The sequence below is a fragment of the Plectropomus leopardus genome, chromosome 14 (genome assembly GCF_026936395.1).
Source record: "Plectropomus leopardus strain MGB_pleo_1.0 chromosome 14, ASM2693639v1, whole genome shotgun sequence".
Classification (NCBI taxonomy): domain Eukaryota; kingdom Metazoa; phylum Chordata; class Actinopteri; order Perciformes; family Serranidae; genus Plectropomus; species Plectropomus leopardus.
This window is the reverse complement of record NC_142189.1, coordinates 30,425,615-30,450,618: the sequence shown is the minus strand read 5'-3', so window position 1 is coordinate 30,450,618 and position 25,004 is coordinate 30,425,615. Positions and strand designations below refer to the sequence as shown.

Below are 25,004 nucleotides of genomic sequence, written 5' to 3'. Positions count from 1 at the left end.
CAGTGATCTCTGGGGTAACACGTTGGCATTTTACATTTCTGCAAACCACAAATATGTTACATTTGGGTGTGTTTCATACGTGTCATGGTAAAGTGATGTCGTACCTGTGCTGATGTTGGGGTGAAAGGAATGATGGATGGCGTGTCAATGAGGCAAGCATTTTTTGACAGCAGAGCAGTTTGAAATATTGAAGGGAGAGATGTGCAGTCAGCAGCGGCCACAGTGAGCTGGCCCTGACACACCAGCCAACAGTCAAAGTTGGGCTAATGATGAGCGTCTGTGGCCCTGTGTCCTGCAACGTTGACCTGCGTCAACCCTCATCTGCTTTTTTTCTGCTGATTCAGCATGTTGAATGATGGCCGTGGAGCCCGTCCGTGAATGAAATCTTTCTGATTGGCAGTTAATGTGCAACTTTTTGGTGGAAACACCGTGATGTGCAGCGATACAAGGGGCTTCCGTCGCTTCTAGTTCTCTGATGGGGGTTTGATGGGGGTTTTTAGTGTGTCTGGGCCTTTAGATGAAAAGCTGCAGAGTACAGGCTGCACACCTCCAACTTTAACTGTGCCCCGCTGTTTGTAGTCTCAAGCTGTGTGCATAATAAAATCAAATCACGGTTGCTCACAGAATGATGGAATAATCACCAGTAACTACAGGTGTCGCCAAATCAGCCAGGACTGAAATCTGAAGAGATTGCCATTGAAATATGATCCGCATGAAACATGCAAATGTAACATATCCATGGTTTGCAGAAACAAACAATGCCAACATTATCATGTGGCAACTGTGCTGACAACATGCAGCCTTGGCAGAGGTATGCAGTCTCTTATGCAGTGTTTACTGCTGTGTTTCACAAGATTTCAAGAGATCAATCTCTCAATGTGTCAGTCAAACAATGTGGGTAGCATGATGACACTGTCTTCCTTCGATTTTTTATTTTTTTTAATTTGGATGAAGTTTGTGTTTCTGTAGGTGGTGGCTGCTGCTCAAACTAATCACTCTGTTCTTCCTTTTCTGTTTATTCAACACCAAATGGAAACAAAAAAACATCACTGTCTGTGCAGCAGAGGATTCCACTCTAGGAGTGTTTGCTACAGCATATGTAACAGCTAGCTTTTATGTCATTCAGATAGGAGGACTCAAAAAAAGGTACATCATGATACCACCGATTGTTGTTAACATTGCTTAATAACAAAAAATAGAGCTTGTTTTTCCACACAGCTGCGTATGGCCAAATGATGCTGCCGATGACGATGCTTTTAAATTGCACTGTACAGTATGTGAGTATCCATTGTTGCTCTTTCTTTCTCTTTCTCGCTCTCCCTGCCGCCTCCACAGTGATGCGTGTTGCATTAACGCTGAGGTGAAGAGTGGGAGGTAGAGGGCAAACTGAGAGGGCTACAAGAGGGATGGAGAGAGCCAGAGAAGAAAAGAGTGTGTGGGAGACTGAAACATGGATATGATAGCTAGCTACCTAGCTACCTAGATAGATAGATAGATGGATGGATAGATAGATAGATATGACATTTCTCTTCCCCTTCGTTACCTCATTTCTTAAATGTCTGATAGTGATGATTTCCCAAGGGTAACCCACTCAGGTCAAACTAAATCTAGAGGAGAATGAGAGAGGAAGGAGAAAGAAAGATAGAAAGATAGCAATACAGAGAGATGATGAGAAAGATGTGATGAGATGGAGGAGAGGAGAAGCAGCTGGAGAGGAGAAGTTGGTCTCTTTGCAGCGCCAAAGCTCTTAAAGCCCTGAAGCTGTGTGGAGTGTAAATGGGAGGGGAGAGAGAGAGAGAGAGATAGATAGATGCAGGGAGAGAGTGAGAGGTGGAGAGAGGCTGAATCGAGGGGAAGAAAAGCTAGAAGAGAGAGAGAGAGAGAGTGAAAGGGAGAGGAGGAGGAGGAGGAGGAGGGTTTGCGTTGGTGTGTTGGTTGGCAGAGGGAGCGCTTGTCAAAAAAACCTTCCTCTGACAGAAGGCATGATTCACAGCGGAGGGAGAGAAAGAGGGGGAGAGAGAGAGAGAGAGGGAGACAAGCGTCAGAAAAAAAAGCAGAAAAACGGCAGAGATAGAGAGAGAAACGACAGGGGCAGAGATGCCGGTAAGAAAAAACAAAAGATGCTGATTTGAGGCAGGATGACAAGACGTTAGCGGGATGGGACTGAGATCGACGGACTGGATTGACTGATGCCTTTTAATGTCCGTGACCATGTTGATAAGGTTCTGGCTTTTTTATTGATCAGGGGAAAATAGAGCAGGTGGCAGTGGCAGTCATGAAAGAGTGAGAGAGAGGGAGAGAGGATGCTTAAGAATGAAGGCACACTGAAAAGACAGATAGAGGGACGATTCTCAACTATCAATAGGCTCCTTTGATCGAGCTTAACTAATTTGTGCAGAGAGCATCACTGATACATGAAAATTAGACAGTTCTGACTCTTTAATGTGACATTGTAGATGGATGTTGGTATGGATACTTCAGGATGACTGTGGGAGGCTGTTTGAGATGTTTTTAAATGTGAATGTCTTTTCTTTATATGGGAAAAAGAAGTCTAAGAGCGTTAGGGTTTTCAAAGCACTTGATTACCAGTAGGTTCAGGTAGGTTCAATGATTATTCGATCCTCTTTTAACTTGTATATCCCTTTGAACTGTTTCAAATGTGACGAAATTTTTTGTCCTGAGGTTGCCAGATCTTTCAGTATGTGTAGATGCCATGTTTCTATAATCAAAATTAGTTTTAAATGCCTTTCTCTTGAGATGTTTTCTTGTAAACTAAGCTAATAATCATACTTGTTGTTTTGTCCGACAAAGCTGGATTCAGTGTGCTAGCTGCTGCAGAGGAACCAGTTTGGTTCATCCAAAGCAAGAATATCAAACCAAATTCTCACAATGGCTTTCCAGAAAATTTCAGCTTCTGATTTCTCATATTGATCGAGAAAACAGCTTTGAAGGAATACTGACGTCATCTCGACTTTATTTTTGGCTCCAAATTTGCATGGGGCTTTAGGGGCTGCTTGGCGCAGGCTGTCGTATTAACATCTCTCGAACTTCAAAATGCATGCTGAGTTGTTCAAGGTTTTTTAATTTTGCTGTGTTGGCTCTGTACAGTTTTTTTTTAACCCTTTTGAATGTTTAAACTGTTGTTGTTCTTAGATATAAATCTTAGAAAATTATTAAAGTTTAGATTGGTGTTAAGCTCATTTTACGGAGAAAAAGTTCCCCATAATGTAAATTAAAGGTTTTTTTTATCAATTGTTGACTTGGCGATAACAAGTTTTTTTACCCTTCAGGTTGGTGGAGTGTCCCTTTAATTGGACATGCAAGAATATTTTCATTAACTAATATCTTAATACTTAATGTGCTTAATATCCACTCACTTTTATATATATGGGAAACGTTTTCAACCGTGTTCCCTCAAAATCTTGTCTTGTTTGCTTTGTTTTCCACAGACACATGATGGTAATCAATGAACGCAGCCAAAATGAAAGGAGAAGCTTTAACTGGATTCAATCCACAATCCACTGTGCCCGGCCATTCTGTCGCTTTGTGTCTGACTGACTAACGCTCTACTGGATAAAGACTTAATTGACTCTGAAGAGACAGCCAGAACAATAAACAACAAGAATAAATACAACCACAGACATGTTGGGAAGAGAGTGGGAGAGAAGATGAGCTAAGAACAATAACCCTGTGGACATAAAAACTGGACTTATTTTAACTTATATTTTGATGTTTTGTTTTTTTTTTTAATCTCATTGGAATATACCATCTCTGAATTTAATTTGGACATTATCTTGTATATAACATTTATATGTCATGAAGATTTTGACAAGTGGATTTTTTCTGCAGCAATGCCATGCTTTGATCACAAGACTCTTCTGACTTATCATGTTAATCAAAGGAATATGCGTCAGTATTGTACCTTAAGAGACAAAGCAAAAATTTCAAACTTTTCCATTTCTTCTTTTTTATTTTACCATGGCCCTCTCAAAGCCAGCTGCCATGCATTTTGCACATTCTGAAATTGGTTTTGCAAGCAAAATTTTTCAGAATTAGTAAAATTAACAAATTCACAATTCACTCTTCAAGCTTCAAACGTTCCTCCCACGGACCCCTCCCACCGTCAGCCATCCAACCAATCATGGGCAAGCCTCTAAGCCGTCCCGGGTGTTTCAGGAAGAGCTCCTGCTGCCTGGAGAAGCATGGAGCTGGGGATGGGGGAGTGGGAGGGCGAGGTGGGGTAATGGAAGGGGGATACGGAGACGGCTACGTACCCCAACGGTCCATCTATGATACCATGTGCATCAATCAACAGATTGACAGCCATCACCCTGGTGGGTCCATAAGGCGAGACTTCGGAGGTGAGGGGAGTTTTAGCTACTCTGCAAGCGGCTCCCTGAGGGTTAGCAGGTCTCCGGCTGACATGTTTGATTCACAGCCCCGCTCTCTAACTCCCAACCCCTCGTTTGTTCGGCGACTGGATGAAAGAGCCATCTATGATTCACTGAAGCTGGGCGGTCAGGATGCTGACAATGGTGGCTGCCATTCGCCTGGATGTTTTAACCGATCAGTTTCTCCCTCGGTGTCGTCATTCTCAGCACCGGGAGTGTCGTCCTCCTCATCCAAGAAGCATCACCATCACCCACACCATCACCATGGAGACAGTACAAAGAGCAGAGATGGCCGACATTCCTGGAAAGTCTTGACACCTCCGAAACACCTGGAGTGTTTGGAGCTTACTACAACTGAAATGATGGACAGAGGAGGAGGGTATCTGAACCCCGGGCACTACCCCCCCACTGGGGGTCAATCCTCCTCTCTTACCTCACCCCTCATTTCTCCCTTCTCTGGCTCACCTCTCTCCTCGGGGTACCACACTCCTGTCTTTTTCTCCCCTGCCAAACCTCGCCCCAGCCAGTCTCAGAGTTTGCGTTGTTCCCCTCCTCATGTCATCCAGCCGAGGCATTACTCCCAAACCCAAAGCCTCAGGCTGTCACCACCCCACGAGCTTAGACGATCTCCCTACCGTGCCCCGCTGGTCCAACTGTCAGCCCATGACCTCGAGCAGGACATGAGAGATCGAGGAGGAGGAGGAGGATGGGGCCGGAGTGAACGAGAAAGGGAGTGGGAGAGGGAGAGAGAAAGGGAGATGGAGCGAGGGTGGGCCCAGCGAGAGTGGGAACGAGAGAGGGAGAGAGGCAGAATAGAGAGGGAGAGGGCGAGAGAGAGGGAGAGGAGGGAAACATCGACTTTTGGGACCTTTGGGTATGGTCGACCAGTTCCTTTGCGCTCAGAGAGAGACTCTGTGTTTTTAGAGCCTGACCAGGCTTTAGACACAACACCCCTGTTGCTCCCTCAGCCCTCACCTTCACCCTCCCCCAATGCTGCCCCCAGAATGGGCACTGGTGCTGTGGGCAGAAATAGAGCCGGTTCAAAGATTGGCCATGAAAGTGTAGGTGGGGGTATGGTTTCAAAGTATGACAATGGGGGTGTGGGACTGGTGTTAGTTGACAGTAAATCTGGGTGTGGGCCAAGTTTAGTAGGTGAAGTTGGAATTGGAAATATGTCAGAGGCTGAAGTAAGGGCTGGAATACAAGAGCACCATAGAAATGAGAGTTGGAACAAATATCACAATGGATCCAGGTCTAGCGTTAAAAATGGGTCTGAGACAAGAATGGGCTCCCAGGTGAAAACACGACCAGGGGGACGGGACCTGGAAGGCAAAGTGCAGTCTGGGGCAGAGTTAGAAAATATGGCTCCAGCTGTGAAGGAGGGACACAGGGGAGGGACAAGAAGTGGAGAAAAAACTGGAAGGGGTGCAGCTAAACCAGAACTTGTCACAGAGACTATACCTTCTACTGTGACTGACAATGAGAACAGGGCTGGGCCTGAAGATAAAGTTGAAAGTAGAGGTGGACTTGCTCCAGGGATGAAGCCAGAGATTGAGGCAGAGATTGAGGCTAAATCTAGCTCAAGGCAAGTGGAAAACAGGACTGTAACAGAAGCTGTTTGTGCAGCTACAGTTAACAATGAGGTTGGTTCAGCAGAAGAGTCCAGAGTAGAAGCTAAAATTGAGACAGAAGTTAAGATCATTCCCACATCTGAGTCTGAGGCAGTACCAGAGGATGTGGTTAGTAACGAGACAGCCACTAGAACTAACACTGAGACTGGGGTTGTTAGTGAAACCCAGATCAGCAACAAGACTACAGATAAGGCTCAAATATGTGTTGTGGCTGGGGATAAAACTGATACTGTACCTGCAGATCTTTCTGATAAAAAGTCTTTGGACATTGATAAAATTGAATCTAGCCATGTAGAGAAGAGTTCCAGGTCCCAGAAGTCCAAATCATCCAAGTCCAAGTCCAGTTCCAGGACACGACCTGGCACAGCCACAGGGCTCCGACCAGGCGTGGTAAGTCCTCGACTAAGCAGAGGGCTTGGAGATCTTGAGTCGACAGGTCCTTCTGAGGGCATTGAGTCCACCTGGCCTCGTCGAATCATTGTCAGAAAGAGGACTGTCCGGCAGGGTGGGGCACTTCACAACCTTCCCATTCTGCCCCCACTCCCCTCTGTCCTCTCAGCATTAGAGAAGAGGCGCCCGCATGCCCACCTCCACTCCCGTCAAGGCCACTTCTCAGAGAATCCGCTGACAGCTATTATTAATTCTACAAGCATTGTGGGACGATGCTCACTTAAAGAACCTTCCCACCAAGAACCAGGACTGGGGACCAGTTTGGTAGGCAGGGCTTCACTGAAGGAGCAGAACTTGGAGCACTGGAGAGTCTGCAGAGAGCAGGAAGAACCCAGGAGATCCAGGAGCAAGGAGAAACAGGGAGAGCAGAGTAAGGAGAAGACAGAGGAGAGGACGGGGAAGGAGGAGAAGCGAAGAGAGGAGATAGACAAAAGAGAGGAGAAAGTGGTTAAGGAGAAAGAGAGACTTAGTGTAAGTGAGGGGCTGGTGGAGGAAACCAAACGAGAAACGTCAGATAGAAGTGTTGAAGACGAAGTACAAGAGGATGGAAACGAAAAGGAAGATGTGAAAAAGGAAAGGAGTGTAGAAATAATCTGTGAAAAGGTGGAGGACAGAGAAATGACAATTAAGGATGGAATACAGGAGCTGAACGGACAAGAGTTGGAGGAGGTGGTGGCTAAATCAAAGAAAGAAGAAGGTGAGGTGGAGGGAGGAGAAGGAGTTACATTTGGAGAAGAAGGGGGGATAGAGAGTTGGGACGCTGTCCTTGACATGGTCAACACATTGTGGGAGGATGGCTGGGAGAAAGGGGGAGCAGGGGGAGGTGGTGATACAGACTCACTCTCTGGCTCCCTGCAACGTTGGCCTCTCCTACGGCCTCCGATTGGCTTTGGGGGCTCCCACCCGCCTTCATCAGCAGCCTCTGAGCTCAGCCTGACAGAATTGGAAAGGAGAGCCAGAGAGCTGGACTCTGACCTGGAACACCTAGACCTGTCTCAGCCCCACAGGGACACCCAGGATGCATACCAATCACTGCTGGAGCCACAGAGGGAACGGGCTGACATGTACCAAACACACCCTGGGCCGCAGAGAGAGAAAGCTGCTCTCATGACAGGTAGACTTTTGTTGTATTTTTTTTGTTTGTTTGTTCTTCTCATAGTATTTTATTTATGTTCAAGGGGAACTCTATTGATCTCACCAACAAAGTTCAGTTTATTGTCATGGAAACTACTTCTTTGGAAAAGCTTTGGCCTGATTATGTCATAGTGATATTATTAGGGTTATCTTGGCTCAGGCTTTGAGATTTCAAATTTAGAACAGAAAGCTTGCCTTACAAACTAAAAGCATGGAGTTCGAATGTTGTGGGCTTTTACCATGCAAAGAGGGCTGAGAGAAGATGCTACTGGTTGCATTATAACATGTAGCATCCAGAATTTTCAGAGCTTGACTCCTGCTAGTGGTAGAAAACCAGTATATTTGCCTCTGCATCCTTGATTATTAACCATTCTTTTGCATTTTTATTCTCTATCTGTTTTTGTGGGTACCCCAATCAGAGTTAGATATACCTACTAATTTGGATTGATGTTTGAGTGCTGCTTGGACAGAGGCAGATGTAATTTTGTGTCAGCCCATTATCGCATCTCACTGATAAAAGGGCTAAAATTTATGTCCAACGGGGTGTTTTATTTCAGCCTGTTCTTATTCCAAACTCATAAAATAGTGCTACTTTGTCAGTGCTTTCAGCTTAAGTGTGCAACTCTAAAAGGGACCTTTCGTGTGCACATGAAACACTGCTAGATGGTGTCAGCTGAGACAGATCTGATCGCAAGTGGGTGGGGTGGGGGGATGGCTCCCACAAACCCGGACTTTGATGTGGGAGTCTGGTATGAGTCTGATGTTTATTTATTCATTTTTTCTACACCTTACCATGAGTCTCCTTCCCCTAATCCTAACCATCTGTGCCAGCATGTGTGTTTATTGATGTCCTGGTGTGGGTAGCCATGTGCTGTTTTTGCCTAAACATAAGCATGTACAGCGTCTTCTCACCATGTGCATTTGTTGACATCACGGTAGCGGTATCCTGAAACATAAATTATAGATGCAGAAGGATACCTAACTCGTAATATGTAGACATGAAAGCCCATTGACAAAGCGGCAACATGTGACAAGTTTGGATGAGAGCGTGTTGTGTATTTCCATCACTGCCAATCATAGCTGGAGAAGATAAATACCAATGAGTATGTTTACATGCACAGTTAAGTTAAGCTACTGTTATAGCACAATTATACCATTTAATTGGACTACTGTTCTTGTCCCAGTATACAAGCACCGGGGGAGAATCCATTTGTTGACCGAAGTATGTCCGACTTGGCCTCAGTAGGTTGAGATATGCTCCCTTTCAGTTAGTTGCTGTTGGACTTTCTTCCAGTTGACCTACTACATCACATATCAAACAATTTAGCAAGCGGATAACTATTTGGCACTACACATTTTGTACATACTCTACGTTTTACTCAGTACCTTTGTCTTGTTTTGTTTTCTTCCCTTCTTCTTCTGTTTTTTCCCAGATTTCTTATGCAAATTTATGCTGTTCGACTTCTGGTTCGAAGCCTGGTGCAGGGACTATGGAGTATGCGCAGAATGCCTAGGCCAGTTTAGGTTCCAATGAGGCATATCCATGAAAGAGTAAATCAACCACCACTGCTTTATTTAGGTGTGTTAGTCTGGCCTAGAGAAATTCAATTTAATACGATTTCAGTTGTACTAACACGTTTACATGTATTTTAAAAGTCCAGTTTTAGTCAGACTAACACAAGAATTTGACTTTTTCTAACATCATGTCAATATAGTGAGTACCTACTGAAGAGTCATTTGGTCTGGGTATGAATTCTGATTGTTTACTTTCCCATGATATACAAAACCCTGATGCTAGCAGCTGTTCGTAGTCTTTTTTGAGGAGTGAGAAAGGATATTTACTGGTTCAAATTCATACCAGTTACAAATTTGCCAAACAAACAAACAAACAAACAAAAAATACAACCAAAACAAATACAAAAATTAAATAAAAAATAAATCAACCATCAACATCACAAGATTAGAATAAGATATAATACTTCGGCAGCTCTGTATTGTTGGTCTGAGAGTTTGGCCGGGATACTATCTGTGAATCACTTCATTTAAACATGGACCAAAAAGTGGTGAATTAGTGCCAGCAAAGTGCAACTGTTAATTGCTCTGAACTTATGTATTAATCACCTGCCAGACGAAGACATTGTTTTCCAGTATTTTCTCCTCATCATTATCAGGATGGTACTGTATACTATGACTTGAGCAAAGAATGAGGCGGGTAAGGGAAACCTCTGATGGGATCACACAAACCCGAATCTCTAAAACTTGATAAATATAGTACGCCATTACTGTTTTGTCCATTTTAAAAAACCAAGAACAAGCTTGACTGTACAACATGAAAAAGCTGCAACTTTCAAGTGGGTTGTTTTTCATCTCACCTTTCCTGGTTCCCTCAGAAGTCTTTTTAAATATACTGCCATATTTCAGCGTACTTGTTTCCCTGGACACACAGCTCAATCTCACCATGCACATAACCTTGTACAGAGAACATAAAAGGAAAATATTAATCTTATATGTGTACAATGCCCATGATAACTAAATTCCATTATATTATATGGGTATATGATAATACTTTTTAATAACACCCTGGCTTATTTAAATAGTTCATAGGTCATCTCAGCCTTAAGATGCTTTCAGTAAGGCTAAGAGGCAACACTGAGACCAATTTCCCAATTTTTCAATGAATAGTTCACATGCTTAATATTCAACTGAGATCCACCATGTCTGTGAGTTTTCTAAGTTCAAAGGTGGAATCACTTGAATTGTTTCTAGTGTGGTTAATATCAACTCACAATCAACTATATGCCTGGGTCGAGACCTTTCAATCTGCCAATTCTACCAAGTTTGAGTTGAGTGATTTGTGTAATTTAATGACATGAAAACAGCTTTTTCTCAGTTAAAATGAAAAACAGCCACTGGGCGATGTGTGGGGACCAATGATGTGTAAAAACTGATTTAATTGTACTTAAGTTCTATGTAGATCCTATGCTGTAGCCTATGGAAGTGGTCTAAACCATTGTTAGCATTTACACTTGTTCTGCATGTGTCTTAGTTACTCTGCAATTACACTTCCTTGACGTGTTATAAAGCTTGAATGAAGTAATTAATGCATCAAAGCCCTCAAAAAACATGTCTTCATGTGACAGCAACAAAAGAATAAAGTTCGGTAAAGTACGGATGATGGTCATCAATTATGAAATGAACTTACGACAGAAAACTTGGTTTATGGTCATTTTCATGCAAAGCTCTGCATTTATCAATGTGGACATGACTGGAGGCTACGATCAATTCCCATGTTAGCTCTCAGCTCGTGTGCACAAGTTTGAGTTGGTGTGGACTGGCGGTGCAGAAGGAAAAATCTGGCTTACTTAGAATTGTAATTAGACTATATTCTGACTGGCATCTGACTATTTGCAGGCTCGTCACGTCCCACATGGAAACACTGATCTTAGTACAGCTTAGAATTGGGAGGGGAGTTTTATTGTGCCATTAGGGGATGTCAAGAAATGTTTGGATTGGGGCTTGTGTGCTTGATTGTCATGTGTCTGAGGCGCGAAGCGTGCTTTCTGCATGTCCTGCCATAGCCATACCCATTCTCTACCACATTGCCTGGATTCTAATCCTGCAGAAAGGCCTTGGCTAAAAGAAATAAAATATTAATACAGCTATTAGACGATGGCAAAAATTATTCCACTGATTGTGATTGAATATCCAAAAGCTTGACCACGACGGGAATGTTTGATTTTCATATTCAATTGTGTTGTCGAATTTTCCAGGAGTGGGGAGCAGATCCCAGGTCAGTTTGGAGCTCAGTGGGATGGCCTCACCAGCTACAGACACAGACAGACCTCCGGACTGGCCAAACAAATCTGCTGGGACCTCCACTGTTGGCACAAGGTAACTTCACAAAAATGGTTATTGTCAGCACTGACTCTGAACTGTTCTCCACCAGACGTTTACATACTGTACATCCTCGGTGACTGAAGGTTCATTGCACAGGGTAAAAAAAAAAAATACAGGTTTAAATCCAGCCAAGATATACTGATCAAAGTCACTTCTAGGCAGAATTAAGAATGCACTGGAGCACAATGCTATTGGAAGGTAAGATAGAACTTAATTTAGGGAAATTGCAGTTAGCAGTTGCAGTACAAAGTAGGAACCTGTGCAAGTATAAATTATTAATAAAGGTGCAATAATAATTATATATGCCATTAGTTTGAACTATTGTGAAAAGAGCTGTCAGCATTAACACGTTAATTGCAATGTGATTAAGGCTTTTTTTTTCAATCATGTTAATCGCCAGCCAACATTCCCGTCTTTAAGAGACTGTACTGAGCTGAATCTGAAAGCTAGAGTGATAATACTGGTATCATCCAAAACCAGAAGACCTAAGAAATCCAAAACAGCACTCCAAAGTTGGGCTAAATTTTGGTGCTGGAAAAAATACATGATGCATGGTCATTTCACAGGGGTCCCTTAACCCCTGACCTCAACATATTGGAATGAAAATGGGTTCTGTGGGTACTCATGAGTCACCCCTTTACAGACATGCCCACTTGTGCTAGTCCCATGCAGTTTTTTGCTTCCTAATCAAAACAATGTAGTAAGATTTTTTATTACCTTTTCTATATGACTTCAAAATTGTTTTGAAAAGCAAAATAATTGAATTGATTGAATTCATTTAAAAAATGCAATTAATCGCGATTAATTAATTATTAAAAATCAATCGTTTGACAGCTCTGATTGTGAATAAAGTACATAATTGCACTCCCAGCTCAAATTGTCTTCTCATGTCTATGCTATTTGTTGATATTTACTGGATTTGAGGGCCAGTTTTGCGGATATATTACTTCTAATGGCGTACAGTAATTCTGTATGTGCCAGGGTCATAATGTTGACAATGTGGATTTAATGACCTAAGTGGGTGAATGCAAGTATTAGAACAAGTAGAACAGTGACAAGTTTAGAAAATTACATAGCTTTACTTTACTTTTTACACTTATTTCATATTATGATATGACAATATCCATCTCAGATGGTATGTGGTCTCATATCACGGTAGCAGTATGTATTGTTTATATTGCCCAGCCCTACTAACAGGGCAATGAAATATATCAGCATCCAATTTTGACTTGCAGCTGCTTGCCATGCAGTGTGGTGTCAAGATTTCTCGCAGATTAAAATTGAAAAAGTGTTTGGTTCCTCGTGTAAGTAAATGCAAATGAAATGGCCAAAACGTCTGAAGGATCAACCACAAGCGATATAAATAAAACAAAATAACAGTAGCCCAACACTTGAGCCTTGAGGCACACCACATAGAATCAGTAAATCTGAATAAGAGTAAATTAATTAGACAAGATGGTTAGCAGTCAGTCCCAAAGGAGAAAGAGTCCTGAATCTCACAAATAAAACAACACAAACAATAAATCAAGGTTCCTAAAGTCGTTTTCAGAATTTGTACATTTTCTCCAATTTCCTTTGGCGTTTAGTTATTTTTTAAATTTGGTGCTATTGTTTTAGTTCAGTCCAGCTGACCTCCCATTTAACCGCTGCAAGCGATTTGATGTGTACATGTGGGTGATTTGGTGGGAGAACATTCATGTATTTGTTATGACGGACTAGCAAATGCTTTGTGTTGCTATTTCATAGCTTTTCATCTGTTATTATTATTAACATCTCATACTAGTAGGATAGAGTGAGTACCCACAGTCTGGGATGAGAACAGGCACATTCAGTACATGTGAGTTGTATAGTGTTGAACTGCTAGAGACAAAACCTTAATTTGAGTGTTTTTCAAGAATAACACTGTCACTGTACTCTGATACAATAATATATTCAGTTATATTTATGAAAGCCTCAAACTGCCTTCTGCCCAAGTCCAGACTGCATATTCAAATATGTGCTGTGTTGACTCTACAGCGCTGGCCAGTGTTAGAATCTGGACCATGTGGACCTGGCTGGTAGAAGTTATGCTGTACAACATTTTGGATTTGGGGGCTTTAACTGGCAGAATCTATGATGCAATATATGTATATGATTTTAATAAGCTTAATATCTGTTACCGTTATTATCTCTATCACATCACATTATCTCATTAAACACTTGCCTTCTTTTTGCAGTATTTAACACCCAAAGTAGTATTATTCTGGATAACATTTGTGGTCTGGACCATTTTAAAACTGTGAACCATTATGAAAATTATTCATATGAAAGGAATACTGGTGCACATTAGGCAGCACTTCACACATGTCAGAATGAACTGTAAAAGTAGATTAATTTGACTTGCACCAAATGAAATAGGTGTGAAATAAACACTATCAAAGCGCCCTTTCTTTAGTCTGGCTTTCACAGAGCATTAGAAACAAGTAACTCTTCATGATTATTTGTGTCATTCTTGGCTAATGAAGACATAAACCAAACCATGCCACGTCCTCAGCCAAATCAAAGAGCGAATGTAGTCATAACGATGTGTCCATCAACCAAGATATCTGGGCAAGCATTCAAATTAGAGGCACAAAAATGCACAGTGCTCTGAAGGGCTAAGAGACAAAATAAATCAATGGCCTTAAACTTAAAAAGTAGGTTATGACAAATTCAATGGCGTCTGTGGTAACCAATGATCGAGAGAGCATTAGGGCACATGGGGATGTAGCAGTCATCTGACAGCCTTTTTTTTTTCTAGCTCCGCTAAGGAGGACAGCTCTCCAGACTCCAACCTTACGCTGGAGTCCGACTCCAGCGGCGTCTTCCTCTCCTTATCCAATCAGAGCCAGGAGGAGGCCAGCTCTGACAGTGACCAGCCAATCAGTGGCTCTGACCTTGGCAGCAGCAGCACGTCACTGGAGAAAGACGGGGAAGATGGAGGTTTAAAGGAATGGGGGAGGGAGGAGAGTGCAGAACTACAGTGGTGCTACCCATCACTCCTTAATACCTCCATGAATGAAGACATAGAAGGAGATAACGGAAAAGAGGAAGCAGGACATGGAAAGACAGTGAGAGATGAAGAGAGAGGCAAAGATGATAGTGGAAGAAGGGTTGGTAAGATAGGAACAGTTTCAGTAATTAAGACCCAATTCGACCATACAGCTATTGAGGGCTCCACAACTTTTATTGCCCCGCAAAATGAAGAGGTACCACCCAGGAAAAAAGTGACCCTCATGGGAGGGGACATTCCTCTTCCTCTGTCTCCCTCAAAACAACCAATCAAACACCTCCTAGATCCCAATCAGAAGCCAATCAGAAGCTCAGGACTGGACTGTGGCGACATAGATCCCTTTGTCCAATCAGACAGCTTTGTTTACCTTGCAGTGTCTGCAAGACCTGCCTCCCAGGGTGAAGTCACCTCACTGACAGCAGTTCCCACCCATGGTATTAAGCAAGACACTGTACAGCAACATATGGATAGCATGAAAACACACTTGGACCAGTCCAATACAGAACGGATCACTAAGCCAACTCATCTTGGCCCACAAAAACCAGAGGAAGGAGACTTTCTCTGCACTGATAGCTTTGTCTACCTGGCTGCTCCAGCCTGCCTCCTGTTGGGCCCTGCAGGAGGCGCACCATACAGTGGCAGGTATGTGCATTGTGTGAGTGTGTGTGTGTGAGTGTGTGTGTGCTCACTATTGTGCTAGTGCATTCCATTGTTTGTTATTCAGTGAGGGGTCAGAGAAATATCTAAAACAGGATTTTATACAAGTTCTGTTAACTTAGCTATAGATCCATCCAACTGTTTTGTGCTCCACTTATCCTTGTCACGGTGGCAGTCGGCTAAGAAAGGTATCTACAACGTCTTCCTCCATATAGCTGTGCCTTCTAGCTCTCCTTGAGGGATACTTAGAGGGTTCAAGCCTAGATTCGATTTGTGATCACCCCAGTGTGTTCTGGGTCCTCCACAGGGTCTCCTTTGCTGGGTGTGCTTGGAATGGAAATTTGCAAATCCTAGGATAGCAAAGGACCTGCCCTACTCTCCCCTATGATTGTCATTGCATTCATTGGTAGGATTTATTAAGTTTAGGCAAGAGAAGAGTTTAAGAATGTCAGGGTAAGGAAATAAGAGGTCAATTAGAGCAGAGTAAGGCCGACCATACTTTTGCTATCCTAAGAAACCCACATTTGCACTTAGAATACCACCACAGGAAGCATCTTACTCAGATTCTCAAGCCACCTCAACTGGCTGCTTTCCACATGGTGGAGCAACAGTTCAGTTCCTTCTCTGTGCCTTAGCTCCTTACCCTAACCCCCACCACCCTTAAACAGTAGAGTATTTGCTTTGTTTGCCACTTACCCAAAGCTCTTGACTATAGGTAATAGGGCTGGGTAAAAAAAAAAGATTCATCAGTGCATTGCAACATGTGTTTTGCCAATTCAATATTCATTCATAAAATCCTGAAATCAATTATTTCCGTTGTAATGACTCCCCGCTCCTGTGGGGGCAGTGTGAGTGCTGCCGGAGTGTGATTGACGTTGTTCAGAGGCCCCGTTTGACCCCCAAAAAACATCTGTTGTTTATTCATTAAAATGGCGACAGAGGGGCGAGGTAGCAGTGTGTTAAAATCAGCGCAACATTAAAAGCCAACGTTTGGATACACAAAGTCGATTGTAGTTATGTCGTATGTGAGTCAGTGTTAAAACACTGCAACAATATGACGAACCTATGAAACCATTTGAGCCGACACCACGCAGATGTTTTGCAACCTTTTGCTAACGCTAAAGCTGTGGATCACACACAAATGTAGGTTGACAAATCCTGCATAAATGTTTATTACTTTTGTTAAGTTCGGCTCAGGCAAAAATGTGCACTTCTTTTGTACTTTAAATTTATTTTAGTTTTAATTTTTATTTGATAAAGAATAATGTAATGGTAAAATAAGTTTTGGTGTCAGTTTGTTCTAAATCCATACAGATACTTAACTGAACACCTATCAGAAGGTAATCGAATTAATTATCTTGGTATTTCTGACATTAACACACATAACTGAATCGATATCGAAGCAACGGGATCAATATCCAATCAAATTGAAATCGAATCGAATCGTGACCCTAAGAATCAAAATTTAATTGAATTGTGAGGTTCTTGACAATACCCAGCCCTAATAGGTGAGGGTTGGAATCACATCAACTAGACTGTCAGGCTCAGTTTCCACTTCATCATGACAGTTTGGTACAACATCTGAATCACTCGTGATATATTCCATCTTTTGGAATGCCTGATTAAGGTCCTTGTCTGCAGGGATTTCAATGCTTACCTCCAGAGCACTTTTTCTCACATCATAGAGAGGGTTAGGCACTTGGAATCCAAGTGGCCCCTGCTGAAGAAAGAGTCCGTTCTAACTTGTTTGGCTTAGGGGACTACTTTTTTCAAGTGCATAAGTACTCCCCTGATCAGCAAGTATCAGGAGGCCAAAAGGACTGCATACACAAAAACTTAGGTGTGAGAAAAGTTTGGGGAGGACCTGGACTAAGGCTGACCAGAACTGAGCACTCTTGCATGTTTAAGGAACTTGTGACTCTGAATTCAGTGAATTCTCAATTTAACATACTGAATTCCATTTCCTTGCAAAGGCATGCTTTGATTCATAACCATCATTCATTGCATTTACACTTCAAGGTCATTACAAAGTATTTCAAATGCAAGTGTTTTCCCCTTCCTTTTTAGCACTGGTCATTTTCAATTATATAAAGATTGCTTTTGTCAGAGTTCAGATTTTTGCTGCATTTTTTAAAGACAGCCTTTAGTAGCATTCAAATACATGTAAGAATGAAGATACTAGAGAAATATTTGGTATTGTTTTAATTGAAGAGTGGTAATGACTTGTAGATATGCCAGTAATTACTTTGGTCACTGCAGTTCAATATTATTGTAGTTTAACATTTTACTAAGATTCTATCTGTTGTGTTTTTCCAGGGAGTCAGACTCAGAGAGTTCAGGATCTGGCCCCGTCGATCTGTCAGTACTCGGTTGTGGCTCTGTGGCAGGGGACAGTGACTGGGACTCAGACCTATCAGACTCTGATCCCAGTCGCTCCTCCAGAATCTCTGCTGCTGGTAGCAAAACTGCTGGTGCAGCACGTTCTAAGCGGATGTCTGCTGAACCTGGTTGGGACTTGTTTGGGGAAACCACCGAACCTGAAGTGCTGAGTGAGCTCTTCACGGAACAGGATAAAAACCACAATGGCAAAGCAAGAAAGGTTACCAGGGTCACCACCAGCCTGGCAGATACACCAACCATTCCCATGGCAACTCAGCATGTCACTACGCCAATGACACGGGCGACAACAGTGGAGTCAACATCAAAGAAGGTGACATGGCAGTTTAAGCCAGCCCAGAGGTCAGTCTGCACAGGAAGCAGAAAGGAGAAAGACAAGGAATCGGCGTCATCATCGTCATCTGTAAGGTTCTCAGAACTGGGAGGAGGCGAGACCTACAGACCCTCCCCTTCATCTTCATCGTCTTCATCATCGTCACCATCTTCATCGTCCTCTGGTTGATTTGGAAGGAAATGGTTGGCCTTTTTTTCGAACATTTGGAAGGAGTTCTCATTACCTGAAACTGAGTTTGTTGCCAAAAGGTACAAAAGATCTTCAACTTGTACTGTGGAAACTGATTGTTGGAACAAGAACCGACTTTTTGCCTGTAAATTTTGAATTGCGCATCTAGCTGCTGCCATTGCCTTCTTATGACCGTCTAAAGGCTGCATAAAAGACTAGTTAATTGTTGCGTTTTCTTAGACTAGCCTAAACAATTCCATATATGTATAATCATTTTAAGTTTGAGACAGTGTGAGACTCAGGCTAAACAGAAACCTTCAGGTTGAGATTATGTGGAAATACGGCCAGTGATAGAACACTTAGGTAAGGTATGCAGTGTCAGTCCTAATGGGTTTTATCAACAGTCAAATGAAATGGGGTTGATTTATTAGTTACACGTTCACATTATTCGATATCTAAGTAAGAAATATGAATACATCTGTGTTTTTATTATTCTATTGAATGTACTGTACAGGATAAACACAACTACAAGAAAAATCCACTTTAAAACATAATTCCCATATGATGCATTCTCAATGATTTGGCTTGATCACATGTATTTTAAGGTTATTACAATGATGAAATTCAGTTACAATAACATGCAAATTATTACAGTTGGAAAAAAAAATTGTTGTCGGATTCCACCGTTGTGTTATCCATTCATTAGGATCTAACAATATAATGTGTCTCAGGCCTTATATAAAATTACACTTTCCTCCCCATGCAATGCCTCACTGGCCTTTTCTCACTACTTATTAAACAAACTGTACTTTAAAAACGGACTTTTAAAAATGGACAGGTCAGACTTTACAGTGTATAATGTATTTTATAATCACATCCAACTTTACTGTGTGCTTAATAGTGTGTCAATATTATATTTTGAAAACTTGAGATCATTAAGAGAGTTATATGTGATGACTGTGCAATCATGAACAAATAATGGAAGGATTTAGAAATAACATTTAATTTAAATGTTTTATTTATCAATTACATTGAAATTGTGAATGTAATAATTGAGCAATATGCTTACAGATTCATGCTATATTCTATGTTTCATATGTGGAAAGTGAGTGATGTGTATAATAACGGCTGAGTTTAATTTTGTTTATACAGCCAGATACTAATTGTAAATGCAGTCTTACACTCATTAGAGGTTCTATGTGTAACATTTTTAAACATCAATTTATCACCAGGTAGCTTGGTGTAATTGCTAGATAGAATGAGACCACTGTTGAGATGACTGACAGCCTTTGTCTCACACCAGTCAGCAGTAATTAATAGCTTTTTAGTGCTAGTGACTTAATCTCCCACAATCCCCTTCGCTTTCTTGTCTCTTCGCCTCTTGGCATGTTTGGCTTTACTGAAAATGATAAACATGTGGAGATGATTTTTTTCTAGTTTGCCTTTCCCTCCATCATTTGTCACAGTGATAAAATTTGACAGTTTTACCTCTGTTTGTGCTACAAGTGAAGCAATCCATAAGATTTTGCTCTAGATCCATGTCAATGGATCATAATGTAAAATGCAGTGTGGAGACTGGTAGAGCTGCCAATCATCCCAGTGGTGGTTTTGTTGTTGATTAATTATAAGGTATTCATTTACTGATGTTGAAAATGACACATGTAGCACCTTTAAAAAAGAGTACAGTGCTATCAGATTTGTTATCCTCTTATAAATGTGACAAAAGGAATGTGGCAGGTTGACAAATTACTGTCAGTTACATTTTTTTTTAATTAATTAATTTTTTTTTTACAATGTGATGTGGTTATGAAAGGCTGTGTGGGAAGCTATGGCCTGGCAGGCAATTTGCTTCATAAGCAGGTGTAGTTGTGCTATTCTACATATGCACTTGAATTTCAAATCAGGCAGGGAGAGAAGTAACTGTTCGAAATATGACAAATTCCAAGCCAAGTTAATGTGTCTTAGTGTGTGTTTTGAGAGTGAAGGTGATGGCACTAGAATTTGGAGGATGAATCTATTGTAGGGATGCTGCAGCCATATTTCTTGATTGTGAATGATGGGGTACAATAAGTGGGGGGGTTTGATTTATGTGAAATGAGAATTGTTGCCTTGTGCAGCTTTTACTGCCATTATGAACACTGAAATGCTCCGCCACTCCGCCATTATTCTTGATGATCAGGATTTGGTTGAGCCCTGATTGAACCTCTGGTTTAGTGGTGGATTTATTATTTATTATTGTATATTTTCAGGCGCTTTCAAGCACAGATTTACAAGCACACCCATAGAGGAATTACGTGCTGAACGCGCTGGCATTCTTTTTTAAGCTACAAGATTGTCAGAATATTTTAGGAAATTAATGTTAACCAGGACTGAACTTATGCCTGATGGTTTAAAATGATCACAGCCTGACTTCAAAATGAGTTGAGTGTACATTTGCTGATATTGGTGTAACACAAAATAGCACTCCAAATCCCTGTTGAAAGTCAGCATTTAAAAACATGAAAGGTGAGCTTTGCAGGTATTTTTGCATGGCCGGATTAGTCTGCTAGGGGGCCCCGTGGGTACAAATTTTCTGTTAGGCCCCTGCTTATGTGTCATGGCAGGAGAAACCCACCAGTAAACCTCTGCTTTTTTTTCTTTTCCAGTTTTCTGTGTGTGTCAGTTTGTGGTAATTTGATTAAAAACAAACAAACAAACAAAAAATACAGGAACACGTACCAGTTTGTAATGTACAACTTGCAGTGTTGGCCAAGTTATTTGAAAACTTAAATCAATGACTCATTACTCAGTGAAAAAGTAAATAAGCTTACTAATTACTCAGCAGCGAAAGTAATAAGTTGCATCATATTTTACTTTTGTTACTTTGCCCTGCTCAATCATAGGTGCCTTTATACAACTCCAAATCCTCCACACTCATGCGCCACATCTTTTGTATATAAATGTATAGAAATAATGGAGGAGACATTTTGGTTTTTTGGTTTAAAAAGCAGGCAAGCCTAAAATTTGGAGGGAATTCACTTACCATCCAACCACTAGCTTAGCCTTAGTGACTGCATACTGTGCCTCATGACACACCCTTCAGCTCTACAAAAAATAATGTGATTTTTGAATGTAGATTTACCCGTGGCTAACATTAGCAAGCCAGTGAAGAACATACATGTAAATAAGACAACTGTGGAATTTGTGGTGACCGTATTTCTCTTGTTTTAGTAAAGGCTAACATCCTCTTCACAACTAAAGCCTCTGCAACAAGCTAGCACATCCTGGACCACCAAACTGACAACAACCCACCATCTAACTTTTGGTAAGACAGCAACACTGCGACCCTTAACTGTCAGAGTGATAACGTTACTTGGAATTTCAAATTGTAATTCCTTTTCCTTCTCATTACATTACTGTAACGAGCATTACTATCTAACACTGATAAGTTGGAGGGTATTATGCTAATCCATCACCATCTTGCCAACAAATGCCATATATATTCAAATTGATATGATCAGTTGCTCAATACCTTAAATGATTACTTTTTAGCCATGTTTTTTGTTTAGAATATTATGAAATATTGCTCCTGAATATCAGAATTGCTGTCATTGGTGTTGCTTGCTCTTTTTCGTTAAAGAGGAAGTACATTTTATAAATTTGGATGATGACTTTTAAAATCCTCACAAGTTCATACGCTAGGAGGGAAAAAAATCTCACAGACTGCCTTAAAGTCTAACGCAATTTGCAAGAATAGGGCTATCGCCAACATTATGTAGCTCTCACTTTCGGGGACACAAATTTTGTATATCTAGAAAGGCAAAGGCATGACCTGCCCTATTCTCTCTCTGACTAGCAGACTTGTTGGTTGAATTGGTTTGGTTAAGAAATGAGGAGTGATATTGTGAGTAAGTATGTCATGGTAAGCCAATCTGAGGTAAGGCATAGTAGGGCAGGTCATGCCTTTACCATTCTAGGAAAAATAAATTTGTTTTGAGGACTGCCCATTGTTCTGATGGCCCATTATTCTGACACCCCAACGGTCCAAAAAATGTCCCATTTGACCAATAGTCTATTTTGCTCGACAGCCTGTTATCATAAAAACAAACATCCATTGTGCCAAAAGTCAGTTACCCCACCTGTCATTGCACCCTCCTCTTATAGCAAAGGCATGAGCTGCCCTATTCTCCCTCTGATTGACTAGTACTTGTTACCTTCGTTGGTTGGGTTGGTTAGGTGCAAAGTAGAAGGTACAAAGTAGATTTATTAGTCATTTTTTAAAGATAGTTTAAAAATTAAATTAACACTTTTCTTTGGAGTTGAAGGATGAGTTGATTAAAATCACCAGCTACTATGAAAATTCCATCCAGTTGCTTGGGCATGTGGCTGTTGATGGCATCATACAATTACTGCAGTGCATTTTTTGAATTTGCCTCAGAGTCTTGTGTGCTGTCGGCTCTGAACAAGGTTCGCCCATCCAGTGCAACAGCATGATCCGGGATGTTGGCGGTTAACCATTTCTCTGAGAAGATGTGCGCAGAGCAGTCTCCGATTTAGGCCTGCCTGCATAGTGAAATTGGTAAAGGTTAAGTCAAGAATATCAGGGCAGGGCAGAGTAGAGTGGCTTATGCCTTAACTATACTTGGAAAAAAAGTATGGGAGCTAAGCTTCCTTATGGTTGGATATTTCATCAAACAGTCTTTTTTCTAGATTAGTATAATGTTGCGTTTTATGCAGCAGTGACATTACGAGGGTAGTGAGGGCTTCAACCACTAAGAAGATCAAGCTACTCATGTTTTCTTCAGGAACAAGGGGCTAATTGCCGGATTGGTGGTCTGTTGTTTGGAGCAACTGAGAGGTGTAGGTGGTAAGTCACCAGACAGATGTTCCCATGCCAGTCAATTGAGGGAAAGAGGGTGTGAAACATAAGGATGCCTGGGCTGACTGATTGCAGGGCATAAATTCTTCTAACAGTAGGAAGAGTGCAATGGGCGCTTGTTTTCAAGATAGAGGGCTGTCAAACTAATGGGCTTTTGGTCCAAAGGGACATTTTTCGCACTATGGGGGTTTTGGAATAATGGGTCATCGGAATAATGGCATGGCAGCTCATGTCCCTCACACAGGTTGCCTCTCCATCCCCCTCCCTCTTTCACAGTCCCACACATAGGTGTTCGCTCTCTATCACTTTGCTGCTATCTTACCTTCTACACATCTTTGTTTTTTTGGTAGTTTTGGTCATATTTTCTCTTGTACCTGAGACAAAAGGCTGCCAGCTTCACAAAAGTTAGTGTTGCTGATTTTTAAAGTCCTCCCTTTTCTTTATTGTCAGTACCACATAAAAATCCAACACATTTACAATTCAGTCTGCTGGGTTATTTATCCATTCTTGGTTTTAGAAATAATACTAGCTTCGAGCTCTATAGCTAAACCTTTTACCTAGTCTTGAATACAGATGTACTAGTTTAAAATGACAACACCTGCATGCCCAGTTTTATGGTACGTTTAAAAAAAGTAGTTCATAAAGACGGACCTGCCTTGTTCCGTATTCTTTCTGAGTGATGCCAACAAATCTGCAATTAATCAAATTACCAAAGACCCTTGGCGTACAGTGAACCTGGAACTGTTGGTGCCCCTGGTTATGTTTATAATTCAGCCTTGCATTGTGGGATCTGTGACTGCAATGTTAATATCAGGGAGTGTATCTTTTAGAACCATGACAGAAATAGCTCTTATTTGGAAGTGACCAAGCTCACATTGAGGTATTTGGACAAATTCCCATCACATTTCACAGATGAGCAATATAAAGATATGGAGTGGCTGTATGTGTTATGGGAGATTTTTAACTGATGCAATCTCACATCTCCTTTTTTTCTATATGAAAGATTGCATTGGAACATGGCCATAGATCAAGTTTAGCAGAGCCAGTTTTCCATTGCAGCTCCAAAATCTGGCTCCAGGCAGTTTCTTGGTGATCCTCTGCCAGTTTGGGAATTGTCAGCATGATCATATATGAAGTGTTGTGCTGTTTATTTGAAGCTGACTGCTCCTTGTTGTAGAAATGGGACGAGGCCATGGCATTTACAGATCTACGTGGTCCACACTACCTATTATTACATTCTGGCTGAGGTCTCATTTTAAAAAGGTTGTTTACATGACATTGTTCATTAAGTGTAACCTGTGGGGGATTTTCTCTATTATATGAATCAATTGGCACTATGCTGTGTAGCACTTGAAAACCTGCTTTCCGTTGGAATAATGACATTTTTTTCTAACCCTGCTGCTTTTCATGTCTGCTGAAAGGAACGTTTGTCTTAGTAACTAAACTTTAAAGCTCACACAGTGGACCAAATGACAGGATGAGCCAGATAGTTGTATGTACTATTTTTTATCAATGAAATAATTGTTGATTTACGCTCGCATCAAACTGTGGCAAGGCATCTAGTTTCACTGTGATATATTAAGGATAAATTACTTTACACCTTCACCGACTTTTGTAAATTCAGTAATATCAGGCCATACGCGTAATACTTTGCTGTTCATGTAAACGCTGATCACTGTTAAAAGTTATTGGTGATTAAGAACTAAGACCTGAAAGGACTTCTTAGTTGATAAAGACGATTTATGTGAAATCTTATTGTATGCCGTATTCCCAAGCCTTGTTAAAATGCATTAATGTACAAATAAAGACTAAACTTGATGGTGTAATGTGACTCACTTTGGCCTGTCTGATGTACCTCTCAGCTGTCTTCTCCCTGTTCTGCACAGGGTATGTTATTCAGGGAAGTTCAATGCTTGGATTACATGACACTGTAGGCTACCATATGCTTTAACCCCCTCCAACCAATATACATCAGTCAAAAAGAATATCCAGTGTGATGCAATATTTATGTTAGCAACAGATAAAATGAATATTTCGGTCTGTTCTCACGTACAGA

At 41.3% G+C, this 25,004-nt stretch overlaps 1 protein-coding gene across 3 annotated transcripts; it reads left to right on the top strand.

The window, feature by feature from the left end:
- The first annotated feature begins 1,951 nt into the window (after positions 1-1,951).
- Positions 1,952-24,774, top strand: LOC121953639 (uncharacterized). 3 transcript variants are annotated; one of them, XM_088087544.1, is made up of 5 exons: positions 1,952-2,103; positions 3,450-7,586; positions 11,377-11,497; positions 14,283-15,176; positions 17,508-24,774. In XM_088087544.1, the coding sequence occupies exons 2-5, from the start codon at positions 4,142-4,144 to the stop codon at positions 18,088-18,090; spliced, it is 5,043 nt and encodes a 1,680-aa protein (XP_087943670.1). In that variant the 5' UTR covers positions 1,952-2,103; positions 3,450-4,141; the 3' UTR covers positions 18,091-24,774. The 3 variants fall into 3 exon arrangements, with proteins under 3 accessions (XP_087943670.1, XP_087943672.1, XP_087943671.1); XM_088087546.1 differs by having other exon boundaries at positions 1,954-2,222; XM_088087545.1 differs by having other exon boundaries at positions 1,954-2,598.
- The last annotated feature ends 230 nt before the right edge of the window (positions 24,775-25,004 follow it).